The sequence below is a fragment of the Dendrobates tinctorius genome, unplaced genomic scaffold, assembly GCF_039654945.1.
Source record: "Dendrobates tinctorius isolate UK_male_01 unplaced genomic scaffold, ASM3965494v1 ptg000117l, whole genome shotgun sequence".
NCBI classification, from domain to species: Eukaryota; Metazoa; Chordata; class Amphibia; order Anura; family Dendrobatidae; genus Dendrobates; species Dendrobates tinctorius.
The window spans coordinates 9,151,658-9,164,752 of NW_027361785.1; the positions used below are offsets into that span (position 1 = coordinate 9,151,658).

A 13,095-nucleotide genomic window follows, 5' to 3' on the forward strand; every position below is an offset into this window, starting at 1 on the left:
TAAATGGTTAATTCTGGGGCCCAAAGTATTTAACTGTCTATTAACATGTTTTTGTTTGTCTGTGTGTCTGTGAGTTCAGACATTTTAATTGTTTTTAAACTACCGTATTTTTCGCTTTATAAGACGCTCCGGATTATAAGACGCACCACAATTTTTGAGGAGAAAAATAAGAAAAAAATATTTTTTAATAAAATGGTGGTGCCTCTTATAATCCTTGCATCTTATTGCTTACCGGGGTTGGTGGCTGCGGTGTAGAGGGATCCCAGGCTCGCTGCTGGAGGAGGCAGGCGTGGAGTGATGCTGCAGGCCGCATTCAGGGATGAGGGGGGGCTCCGATGTGTGCTGTTGCTGCTGCAGAGTCTTGTGCTGGTGTCAGGTTTCTCCACTTGTCCGGCGGTTGGAAGCCGGTGCTGCGGGTGCTCCGGTGCGGCGTTGTGTGCCCATCGATGCCCGGGGCTCTGCCGACATTGTTCGACAGACCAGAGCCCCAGCATTTCCTCGGTTCCCTGTATATGTGCGCTGAAGTGCCGGTAAAAAAAAAATGGCCGCCGGCGCGTGCGCAGATGGGATCTCGGGACCAGTTCTCGAGAGATGAGATCTGAAATCTCATCTCTCGAGAGCTGGATCCCGAGATCCCATCTGCGCACGCGCGGCGGCCATTTTTTTGCAGGCACCACCGCGCGCACACAGGGAACCCAGGGAAAATGGCCGCCGGCGCGTGCGCAGATGGGATCTCGGGACCCACCTCTCGAGAGATGAGATTTCAAATCTCATCTCTCGAGAACTGGGTCCCGAGATCCCATCTGCGCACGCGCCAGCGGCCATCTTTTTACCGGCACACAGGGAACTGAGGAAATGCCGGGGCTCTGGCCTGTCGCTCAATGTTGCCAGAGCCCCGGGCATCGACGGGCACACAACGCGGCACCGGACACACCCGCAGCAGCGGCCAGCAACCGCCGGACTCCCCCGATCACAGCCTAGGTAAGGCATGTCCGCTTTGTAAGACGCACCCCTGTTTCCCCCCCAAATTTTGGGGGGAAAAAAGTGCGTCTTACAAAGCGGAAAATACGGTAAGTGTTTGCTTGTTGTGTTCACTATAATAAAATTTGATTCTTGATTATATTAGTGTGTGGTGATCCCTATTTATGTGCATATACTTTTCTCTTTATTTGTCACTGTTTGGTCATAAGATGGCATCTCTCATTTCCATCCTGTCACAGAAGCCTTTGTTCTTCCACATGTAGCCTATAATTGTCAAGTCAGCGTTCTGAAGCATGACCAGAACTTTTCTCAGACTCTTTTCCCACTGTTAATTGCCAAAATAAACCTTCCATGTGAGCGCCACATGTTTTCAATGATCTCCTTTTTAACCTTGTATTTTTCCATTAATATCTGTGGTTTATCAGCTTCCTGACATATGTACAGTATGTTATGCTGGATGGATTATTAGCTTGAAAGATTCAGCTAGATTGCTAGTTAGAGAGAGAGATGGAGAGTTGACTTTGTGGTCTGAGCATGCGCAAAGCAGACAAATTGCAGTTGCGGCACATGCGCAGAACAAAGTGTAGCAACAAGATTTAGCACAGTCCCCGCAGGAATCATAGAATCGTAGAGTTGGAAGGGACCTCCTGGGCCATCTGGTCCAACCCCCTGCTCAAAGCAGGATTCGCTAAATCATCCCAGTCAGATGTCTGTCCAGCCTCTGTTTGAAGACTTCCATTGAAGGAGAACTCACCACTTCTCGTGGCAGCCTGTTCCACTCATTGATCACTCTAACTGTCAAAAAGTTTTTTTCTAATATCTAATGTGTCTCCTCCCATTCAGTTTCATCCCATTGCTTCTAGTCTTTCCTTGTGCAAATGAGAATAAAGTTGATCCTTCTACAATGTGACAGCCCTTTAGATATTTGTAAACAGCTATTAAGTCTCCTCTCAGTCTTCTCTTTTGCAAACTAAACATTCCCAAATCCTGCAACCTTTCCTCATAAGACAGGGTTTGCAGACCGGTCACCATTCTGGTCGCTCTTTTCTGAACTTGCTCCAGTTTGTTGATGTCTTTTTTAAAATGTGGTGCCCAAAACTGGACACAATATTCCAGATGAGGTCTGACCAAAGAGGAGTAGAGGGAAATAATGACTTCATGTGATCTAGACTGTATGCTTCTGTTAATACATCCTAGAATTGCATTTGCCTTTTTTGCTGCTGCATCACACTGTTGACTCATATTCAGTCTGTGATCTATTAGTATACCCAAGTCTTTTTCACATGTGCTGTCACTTAGCCCTATTCCTCCCACTCTATATATGCTTTTTTCATTTTTATTGCCCAGATGTAGTACTTTGCATTTCTCCCTGTTAAAAACCATTCTGTTAGTTGCTGCCCACTTCTCCAGTTTACTTAAATCTTTTTGAATCCTCTCTCTCTCTCTTCTCTAGTATTAGCTATCCCTCCTAGCTTTGTGTCATCAGCAAATTTAATCAGTTTACCCTCAATTCCTTCATCTCAATTCATTCAGGAGTACAGTGTGTCATGTTCTGACTAATCAGAAGGCATGGTAGAGGAAGAAAGCGGTGTATGCAACCCGTGACTCCTGACCCACATCTACTGTAGATCCTCTTATAGAAGCTTCTCAGGTGACAAAACCAAATGAAGGCCAGGACACACTTAAGTCAAGGTTATAAAATAGTGGACTGCTCATTAAATATGCTTTGTGTTGGAAAAAGTATGAGGACACCTTTGCAAAACACCTACAGGAGATTTTGGGGCGTCCCATCCAGAGTTCATTAATATGTAACATAGTTAATTCTCCCCTTGGTTTAAACTGCTTCCAATCTTTGAGAAATCTTTGGAATGTGTTGGGTGTGAAATTTAACCCAATCATCCAAAAGAGCATTCGGGATGTCAGAAACTGATGATAGATGAGGGCCTTGCACTCAGTCTACATTTTACTTTACCCAAAAGGTGTTTGACAGGGTTGAGGTCAGGGTTGTGTGCGGGCCTGTTAAGCTTTTCCAAACTAAACTTTCCCAACTATATACACTCATGGCCGAAAACATTGACACCCTTGAAATTGTTACAGAAAACTGTGTTTCTTCCAGAAAATTATTGCAATTATACATGGTTGTTATACACATGCTTATTTCCCTTGTGTGTGTTGGAGCAACACAAAAAAAAAGCAAATTTCACAAACAACCTCAAAAATGGGCCAGAAAAAATTGTTGGCACCCTCCACATAATTGGTTGCACACCCTTTGGAATAAATAACTGTAATCAATCGCTTCCTATAACGATCAACAAGCTTTTTACACTTCATCTGAAATTTTAGACCACTCTTCTTTTAGAAACTGCTTCAGGTGTCTCATATTTTAAGGGTGCTGTCTCCCAACAGCAATTTTAAGATCTTTCCACAGTTGTTCAATGGGATTTAAATCCGGACTCTTTAAGGGCCACTTCAGAACTTTCCAATGCTTTGTTTCAATCCATTTCTGGGTGCTTCTTGAAGTATGTTTGGGGTCATTGCTACAAACCCAGCTTTCTGACACTGGGCACTACATTACGACCAAAAATCCTTTTGGTAATCTTCAGATTTCATGATGCCTTGCACACATGTAATGCAGCCAAATGCAAAACAATCCCAAATTTTTGAATCTGACATATTTGTTTGTAGGCACTGGGTTCTTTTCTTTGTAGGCCTCATTCTGTTTTCAGTGAACAGAATTATGTACTTTTACGAAAAAGCTCTATCTTGGTCTCATCTGTCCACAAGACACTTTCCCAGAAGGATTTTGTCAAACTGAAGTCTAGCTTTTTTTATGTCTGTGTTAGCAGTGGGGGTCCTCCTGGGTCTCCTGCCATAGCATTTCATTTCATTCAAATGTTGACTGATAGTTCCCGCTGACAATGATGCACCCAGAGCCTGCAAGATAGTGTGAACTTGATTGACTGTGCACTTCCACTATCTGGACTATCATGCATTGCAACGTCTCCTCAATTTTTCTCTTTCATCCACGTCCTTGTAGATTATCTACAGTGCCATGGGTTGTAAACTTCTTGATTATATTGCGCACCATAGACAAAGAAACGTCAAGATCTCTGGAAATAGACTTGTAGCCTTGAGATTGTTTTTCAACAGTTTTTTTGTTTCTCATGTCCTCAGACAGTTCTCTTATCCTCTGTCTGTTCTCCATGCTTAGTTTGGCTCACAGACACATAATGCAAATACTGAGTGAAAGTCTACCTTTTTTATCTGGTTTCAATTTTGATTTTTATATTGTCCACACCTTGACATAGGTGAGATTGAATGAGCATCACATGCTTGAAGCAAAGTTGTTTACCCACGATTTTGGAAAGGTGCCGACAATTTTATCCAGTCCAATTTGCCATTTTTTTTTCTAGATTGTTCCAATACACACAAAGGAAATAAACATGTGTATAACAAAACATGTGTAATTGCAGTAATTTTCTGGGTGAAATACTTAATATTTTGGAACAATTTCAATGGTGCCAACACTTTCTGCCGTGACTGTACCTTTATGGACCTTGCTTTCAGTGCTGGGTCAAGTCATCCTAAATTAGGAAAGGGCCTTTCTGAAACTGTTCCCACAAAGTTAAAAGCTTACAATTGTCCAAAAGGCCTTGGTATGCTAAAGCATTAAGATGTCCCTTCATTGGAGCTAAAGGACCTAAGCCAAAACTTGATGAACAACCCTATAGCACTATCCTCCTCCACAACAATTACAGCTGGCGCATTGCCAGACCACTAAGGTTGAACTTACATTTGACAGACCATGGCATGACCATTAGACTGCCAGATGGAGGAGAGCGATTTGTCAGTCCACAGAAAACATCTACACTGCTCCAGAGTCTCCAGTAGTGGTGTGCTTTACGCCACTCTATCGATGCTTGGTAATGTAAGGCTTACATACATGTCCTCTGCCATGGAAACTAATGCCATGAAGCTCCCGGAGATTTGGTGCTCTGCAGTTTGTGTCAGCAGCTGATCATGGAATATTTTGAAGGGAAGAAATTTTATGAATTGACTTTTTTCAATAGTCGCGTCCTGCTACAGTGTAAAACAATTCAGTAGCCGCAGACTGCATAGCTAGCTAGAGGCTGGATTTTATACAGCTGCGACATTGTAACTGAATGAGAAACCTGAATTCAATGATTCAGTTGTGTCCTAATGCCTAAGGTCTTTATAGTGTAAATGCCAAAATTGTAAGGATTGCGCTGATATTTTTGAGAAGCACTCCTGACAAATTTGCATCATTTTAGGTAGAAAAAGGTAAGATATTGTCCCTAAATTACCAGCAATGAACGTTGATAATGTGCTTTGATATGTAGCACTGTTATGAACTGCACACATGTAGAATAGCATGATAATGATACCCTTATATTAGTATTATAAAGAGATGGGGCACAAGTGTTCCATGTTTGTGCTTTTCATAGGATCAGCTTGAAGCTCGAATGTAATTTGATCAATTTTATTTAGATATTTATCCATGAAGAACGACCTTTTAGACATGGCATACTTGTAGAGAAAAAAAATGATTCAGCTTGATGGTGCAATGTCAGCATTAGCTCCTGTAGCCTACTGTATATTGATATTTTCGCATCCAAAGTGTTTTTTTAGAGGAGGATCTTTATATAAAAGTATGAAGCGATAAGATAAGGAAAGCTTCCATTAAAACCCAAATGGGAACTTATTCTATGAGTCTTATATATAAATCATTGAAGCCTTCTATACATTGGTCAGACTCTTCACCAGGCCCTGGAAAATGGGTTGCTCATTTAACGAACTGTCGGGTAAATGACCTTTTGAAAGCCACTCTGCATATTAACTCTGTATTACCATATGACCATTACATAACCATGTCTCTTATGATATTTCATAGAGCATACGTTTCCCCGGAGGTAAAGTCTAAAATGTCCCCCTCAGGGGACTATCCCTGCCCTAAATGCTTACACTCTCCAGCTGATATTTTCCATTGCCTTTGGGACTGCTCAAAAATAAGGGAGGTGTGGGATACACGTCTGCAACATCTCATCAACACTTTTGGCATATCAATCTCTCTCTCCCCGGAGTGGGCCATATTTAATATTCTCGCACAGGACCAGTTGGTGAGGCTTTCTGTCCAGCAGCGCCGCGTCTTGGTCATATGGGGGGCAGCCACAGGTAAAAGCAGTCTCCATTTGTGGGCACAGGATGTAACACCTTCTTTAAGCTTAATTACTACAAAAGTAACACATCTCTTCAAAATGGATTGGATAGAGGCCTTACTTAAAAGACACTGAACGCTTTTTTCTCACATGGTCCTTTTTTATCAGTACTCATACATTTTCCACACGCCAGGCAATACATAGTTGTTTCCAGCTCACTAACTGGTATATGAGAGAGCAGCTTGCCGGTAATATCCCTGTTAGACTGGATTGAAATTGTGTTACGAAGTTATGGAGTTTGCCCGGGGGAGAGGAGGGGGAGGGGCGGGGGGTGGCTATAGTTGAAAAAATGTCTAATGTTAATAATATTGCATAAATGTTCTTCTGTTATGTTATTGGACATTATATGTATACTTTGTATTACACTCCATAAAGACGGTTAAAAAAAAAAAAAAATCAGGAAAGCTGTTGTAAACGAAGCCTAGTTTCCTCTTCTCTTCTCGTTTTGCAGTTCGTCCTTCCTACAGTTTCATTCTCCATCTCAGGTCTTGTTAATAATTCTTTTTTTTTTTTTTTTGCAAATGAATCTAGGTGAACAAAAAAATCAAACCCATAGTAATATTATTTTATAATTATTACAAATGGAAACTTACACAAAAACCTGTATTTCAAAGGTTACAGCCAGACAAGTACTGGAAATGAGCTATGTATCACCGTGGTGGCTTTTCTTGGTGATGTTGGACCCAGAGATGAAGGCTCCAGCACAGATAGTGCTGAGAGTTTTTTTTAAATGGGCCCAGATTTTTGGTCTTGGTTTTTGGAACGTCTGGAAGAGCTGGACAGGATTAATCGTTCCCATTCTCCTATCAAGGCTTTGCAGCCTGTTTTAAGGCAGCTACCTTACTAGCTGTCTGAGTTTAGAAATGGCAACACCTCTGTTGTGTGCTGAACAGGCTGCCAAAAGTTGGCCAAGCATGAAGTTATTTTGCTTGGAGAATCGCTTGGTTTTATGTTATGCTAAACTTGTTTTCCTGTGAAGATTTGAGTTAAATATCTCTTCCTATTTGACTAAGAACTTTGCTGCCTGTGCCTACTTCAACTGCTGCTAAAGAGTGGAATCCCTACGATTGTTGAAATGTGGGCAAAAATCCCAAGGAGTACAGATGATTGCCATATAAAATCTGTATGTCCTGCATAAAGGCAGTTTCAGTTATTCAAGCACAGACTGGAAACATGGATGAACTGATTAAGCAGCAGGTCCAAGCCATTATCCAGCATCAGGAGCAATGGCAGCAGACCCATTAGGAAATCAAAACACTCCTGATTCAGCAGTTCTAGATGCAGGAACAACAATTACAGCAGCAACAGATGAAACTCCTGGCAGAGGCTTTCTGCAGCAAGGAAACTGCACCTTCACAAAAAATCGAAATTCCGAGTCCCTGGTGAGAAAGATGGTAAGAGAGGCATTGCAAAAGAGTACTCTGGATGATGACGTTGGCGCTTTCCAGACTATGTTTAAGAGGGTGGCCGACTGACAGAAACTGCCTCCACAGCAGTGGTCAGAGATGCTTACGCCATATCAGTCAGGGGAACCTCAGAAGGCGCACTATGATCTTGACCCTTCAGGACCCCAAGGAGTATGGCAACCTCAAGGCAGAGATCTTGCCTAGTCTGGGCATAAACCTGGCAGTCAAGGTGCAACGGGTGCATCACTGGGACTATAGCAGGGATATTTGACCTTCTGCACTCGGTGCAAAAGTGGCTGCTACTCGAGACTTGTACTCCACCACAAATGGTGGAGGAAATCGCTATGGACGAGTTGACCCTCTCACTGCTGAGGCTGGGTCAATGCTGGGTAACTCGGGGAGATCACCATAATGCAGATGACTGGGTGAGATAGCATGGGCTGGAGAAAGCGCAAAACTTAACCCTAGAGTGGGTAGTGCTGGGCGCCAGTGAACAGTCATGCTGCCAACAACTACGATCATATATTCAAGCTTCTGCTGATCAGAGACTCTGGTAGAGCAGCCTTCTCTTGAGATTCTCTGACAACTCCTTCTTTGGAAGTTACATAACAATCTGTCGACTTTAAGATTCAGACTTTTGTTCTGGATGGAGAACAAGTGAAACTTTAGATCTAGGATACAGCCGGTCAGGAGAGGTTTTGGACGATCACGTCGACGTGTTACCAGAACACACACACACGGGGTCATTGAGGTTTATAATTTCACCAGCTCAGCATCCTTTGGAAATGTTAATTGATGGCTGCACGAAATAACACAGAATCGTGACTCCGTGTGCATAGTGCTACCCGTCCCAAAAACACATGGATATTGCAGACGCAAAGAGGTTCAGTGACCAGATGGGAGTCCTATTGTTTGAGACTGTTGCAAAGGAAAACCTCAACATAGAGGAGATGTTCTTGTTGATGATGCATCTGGTCCTGAGGATCAAGAAGCAGAACCAGGCCTGGCTGCTACAGCCCACCGATGTAGTGACCATCATCAAGAGGAAGCTGTCAACATGCAAAAGTAACTACTCCATCATGGAAAAGGGGTTCCTGGCCATCCTGGACGCTCTTGGATACTATTTGTTGGGACGGAAGTTTAGATTGGTGTCCAATAATGTCACACTGAGATGGATATGAAAGAAGAACAGTCCTTAGTTTTACAGGAGTTTAGTTTTTCAGGTCCACCAGAGTTGCCTGAAGCAACACATCTATACAGAGCCATTCTTTGATCGAATTTGTATGTTTTGTCAGACCTCCTCCTCAAGGGTAGGCCATGTGACCTATCTGTCCATGCTTTGCTCCTGGTTTGCATAGTGCTCATTTTTTATTGTTTTATAAGCGGTGTTATTTATCTTGTCCTATACAGCTCTGGCAAAAATTAAGAGACCACTGTAAAATTTTCAGTTTGACTGATTTTTTTCTTTATAGGTACCATATATTTTTGAGTAAAATGCAAGTTGCTCTTTTATTGTATAAACTACTGACATGTCTTCGAATTTCCAAGCACTAAATTTTGTATTTTCAGAAAATGAGAAATGGTCAAAATAACAAAAACGATGCAGAGCTTGCAGACATCAAATAATGCTAAGAAAACAAGTTCATAATAATTTAGAAACAACAATACTAATGTTTAACTCAGGAAGATTTCAGAAATCAATATTTTGTGGAATAGCCATGATTCTTAATCACAGCTTTCATGCATCTTGGCATGCTTTCCACCAGTCTTTCACACTGCTTTTGGGTGACCTTATGCCACTGCTAGTACAAAAATTTAAGCAATTCTTCTCTAGCTTGTGACTATCCATCTTTCTCTTGATTACATTCCAGAGGTTTTCAGTGGGGTTCAGGTCTTGAGATTGGACTGGCCATGACAGGGATTTGATGTGGTGGTCCTTTATCCACACATTGGTTGACCTAGCTGTGTGGCACGGCGCATTGTCCTCCTGGAAAAAACAGTCCTCAGAGTTGGGGAACATTGCCTGAGCAGAAGGAATCAACTGTTTTTTTTCCAGGATAACCTTGTATGTGGCTTGATTTATACGTCTTTCGCAAAGATTAACCTGCCCTATTCCAGTCCTGCTGAAGCATCCCCAGATCATCACCGATCATCCCCCAAATTTCAAAGTGGGTGCAAGACACTGTGGCTTGTATGCCTCTCCAGGTCTCTGTCTAACCATTAGACCGGGGTTCCCCAACTCCAGTCCTCAAGGCCCACCAACAGATCATGTTTTCAGGATTTCCTTAATATTGCTCAGGTGATAATTGCATCACCTGTGCAATACAAAGGAAATCCTGAAAACATGATCTGTTGGTGGGCCTTGAGGACTGGAGTTGGGGGAAACCCTTCATTAGACGACCAGATGGGCAGAGCTGAAAATTAGACTCATCAGAGAAGGTTACCTAACTCCAGACCTCTATGGTCCAATCCTTATGGCCTTTGGCAAACTTCAGCCTGGCTTTCCTTTTGCTTCTGATTGATGGGCTTTTTTCTAGCTTTACATGACTTGAGCCCTGCCTCTAGGAGCCTGTTACGAACTGATCTTGTTATGCACTTCACCCCAGCTGCCATTTGCCATTCCTTTTGTAGGTCACTTGATGTCATCCTGTGACTGCTGAGTGACATTCAAATAAAATGACGGTCATCCCACTGCCCAGTGGAGAGAGGTTTTTGCCCTCTGCCGATCTGTAGCTTTGTTGTCTCCAATGTCTGCTGTTGATCTTGTTGTAATGGGCTGCTGTCTTAGAAATTTTAAGGATGGATATAACATGATGCTCCCTGTATCCCTCTGCTAGTAAAGCAAGAATTGACCATTTCTTTTCCTCACTCAAGACTTTTTTCTTTTCAACTTTTTTGGCATGGTTAAGTTATTTTTTCATTCCTATTACTTTTGGGATATTACTAGCACTTGTTTTGCCATCCAGTGCGCTTCAGTAAGACCTCGCTAGAGAGAGCAGGACAACTGAAGAAGAACCTGTCAGAGACAGGCGGCAGGCAGCTGGTGAGAAATAAGGAGAGAAGCAAGTGCATTGTCCCACCCTGCTGCAATTGTGAATCGTTAGCATAAGATTTTATTGATGGTCTCTAAAACATCTAAAAGGATTTCTACAAGCATGGAAAGGATTTATTCAGCATTACAGAACCTTTACTTACATGTAATTGGTTTGGGGGTATGAAATCCTGATGATTGCTTCCCTTTTAAAGATCTACTGGTGCATCTCACAAAAAGTTAATTTATTTCAGTTCTTCAACTTTTGGCAGTAGTGTGGACAGGTGCAAATTCCTGCTGGAGAATGAAATTTCCATCTCCAATAAGCTTCTCGGCAGAGGGACGCATTAGGTGCTCAAAAATTTCTCCTGGTAGACTGCGCTGACTTTGGTCTTGATAAGACAGTGTACCTATACCAGCAGATGACATGGCTCCCCAAACCACTACTGATTGTGAAATTTTCACACTAGACCTTAAGCAGCTTGGATTGTGTGCCTCTCCACTCTTCCTCCAGACTCTGGGACCTTGATTTCCAAGGTCTAGTGTGAAGTATCCACAATTAATTATGGTTTCGGGAGCCATGTCTTCTGCTGGTGTAGGTCCACTGTACTTTATCAAGACCAAAGTCAGCGCAGCCATCTACCAGGAAATTTTAGAGCACTTCATGCTTCCCTCTGCTGACAAGCTTTTTGGAGAGGGAAATTTCATTCTCCAGTAGGACTTGGCACCTGTCCACACTGCCAAAAGTATCAATTCCTGGTTTATAAACAACAGTATCACTGTGCTTGATTGGCGAGCAAACTCATCTAACCTTAACCCCATAGAGAATTTATGGGGTATTGTCAAGAGGAAGATGAGCGACACCAGACCTAACAATGCAGATGGGCTGAAGGCTGCTATCAAAGCAACCTGGACTTCCACAACACCTCAGTGGTGCCAGAGGCTGGTCGCCTCCATGCAACGCCGCATTGATGCAGTAATTGATACCAAAGGAGCCCCGACCAAGTATTGAGTGTATTTACTGAACTTACATTTCAGTAGGCCATCATTTTGGATTTTAAAATTTTTTCAAGCTCATGTAATAAAGTACCGTATTCTAATTTACTGAGCTAATGACTTTTGGGTTTTCATTGGCTGAAAGCCATAATAATCAACATCAACAAACATTTGAAATACATCACTGTCTGTAATGACTCTATATAATAGAGGAGTTTCACTTTTTGTTTTGAAGAACTGAAATAAATTAACTTTCTGATGATATTCTAATTTTGTGAGATGCACGTGTTTGCTTTATCCTTTGATTTTTTTTATTTCGTATTCTGCTTTTAATATTGCGATATGATTTAGATATCTATTTCTCTTTTTTTCTTAGCGTTTTAGAATGCCGTGGCCTCCCTATTGTAAATGGACAGTGTGATCCTTATGCAACTGTAACTTTGCTGGGGCCAACAAGGTAAGTGCTATGAGCGATTTCTGTTCTGTATTGTGGTGTAACCACTTAAAATTTGGGAAAATAAATGTGTAATGTACTAAAGACAATAGTAATTGCAGGCTAAAATGTATAAGCTTGAATTAAATACATAGTCAGTGCTTTCAACCTAAGAGATTTTTATATGTGAGAAGGTACAGAGGGGAAAATAAAGACCATAAGACGCACTTAGGTTTTAGAGAGGAAAAATTTAAAAAAAAAAAAAAAGCAAAAAATGTGGTCATGACTCTGTTATGGGAGGGTGAAACTGCTGCTGACACAGCTACAGGGGTAATGTCCCCCAATTCTGTTCTACTATCGCCCCATCCTGGTATACATATGTCTCCAATCCAGGTATACTTGGCCCCCTCATCCCCATCCTGGTATGCATAGCCCTCTCATCACCATCCTGGCATACATGGCCCCCCCATCCCGATCTGGTATGCATGGCACCCAACCCCATCCAGGTATACATGGCTCCCATCAGAAAAACATGAAGAAAAAACATAAACCATTCTACTTAGTTTTCCTGCATTTCCTTGCAGCGTCCTGTGTGCATGCCCTAATCATCTCCCTCCTCAACTACTTCAACATCCTCCTCTGTGGCCTACCTTCTAACACTCTCGCACCCCTGCAGTCCATCCTTAACTCTGCTGCCCAACTAATCTCCTCGCTACACTCCTGCTTCCCCTCTTTGCAAATCCCTTCACTGGCTCCCAATTTCCCAGCGTATCTCGTTTAAACTACTAACACTGACCTACAAAGCCATCCATAACCTTTCTCCTCTGTATATTTCCAAACTAATCTCTCAATATCTTCCCTCACGTAATCTCCGGTCCTCCCAAGACCTCCTTCTCTCCTCCACACTTATTCGCTCCTCACCCAATCGCCTCCAAGACTTCTCCCGAATATCCCCCATCCTCTTGAATTCTGTGCCCCAACACATCCGGTTCTCCACCACATTTGGATCCT

At 42.4% G+C, this 13,095-nt stretch overlaps 1 protein-coding gene and 1 pseudogene across 1 annotated transcript in view; both read left to right on the forward strand.

Annotated features, from left to right (window-relative positions):
• The window catches only part of RASA3 (RAS p21 protein activator 3), a 285,794-nt gene that overhangs the window by 172,900 nt on the left and 99,799 nt on the right, over positions 1 to 13,095 (forward strand). The window contains exon 6 of the mRNA XM_073590520.1: positions 12,028 to 12,108. Coding sequence (XP_073446621.1) covers positions 12,028 to 12,108 — 81 coding nt within the window. The remainder of the gene's footprint in view (positions 1 to 12,027; positions 12,109 to 13,095) is intronic.
• On the forward strand, positions 7,767 to 8,805 carry LOC141101477 (ras-related protein Rab-35 pseudogene; annotated as a pseudogene).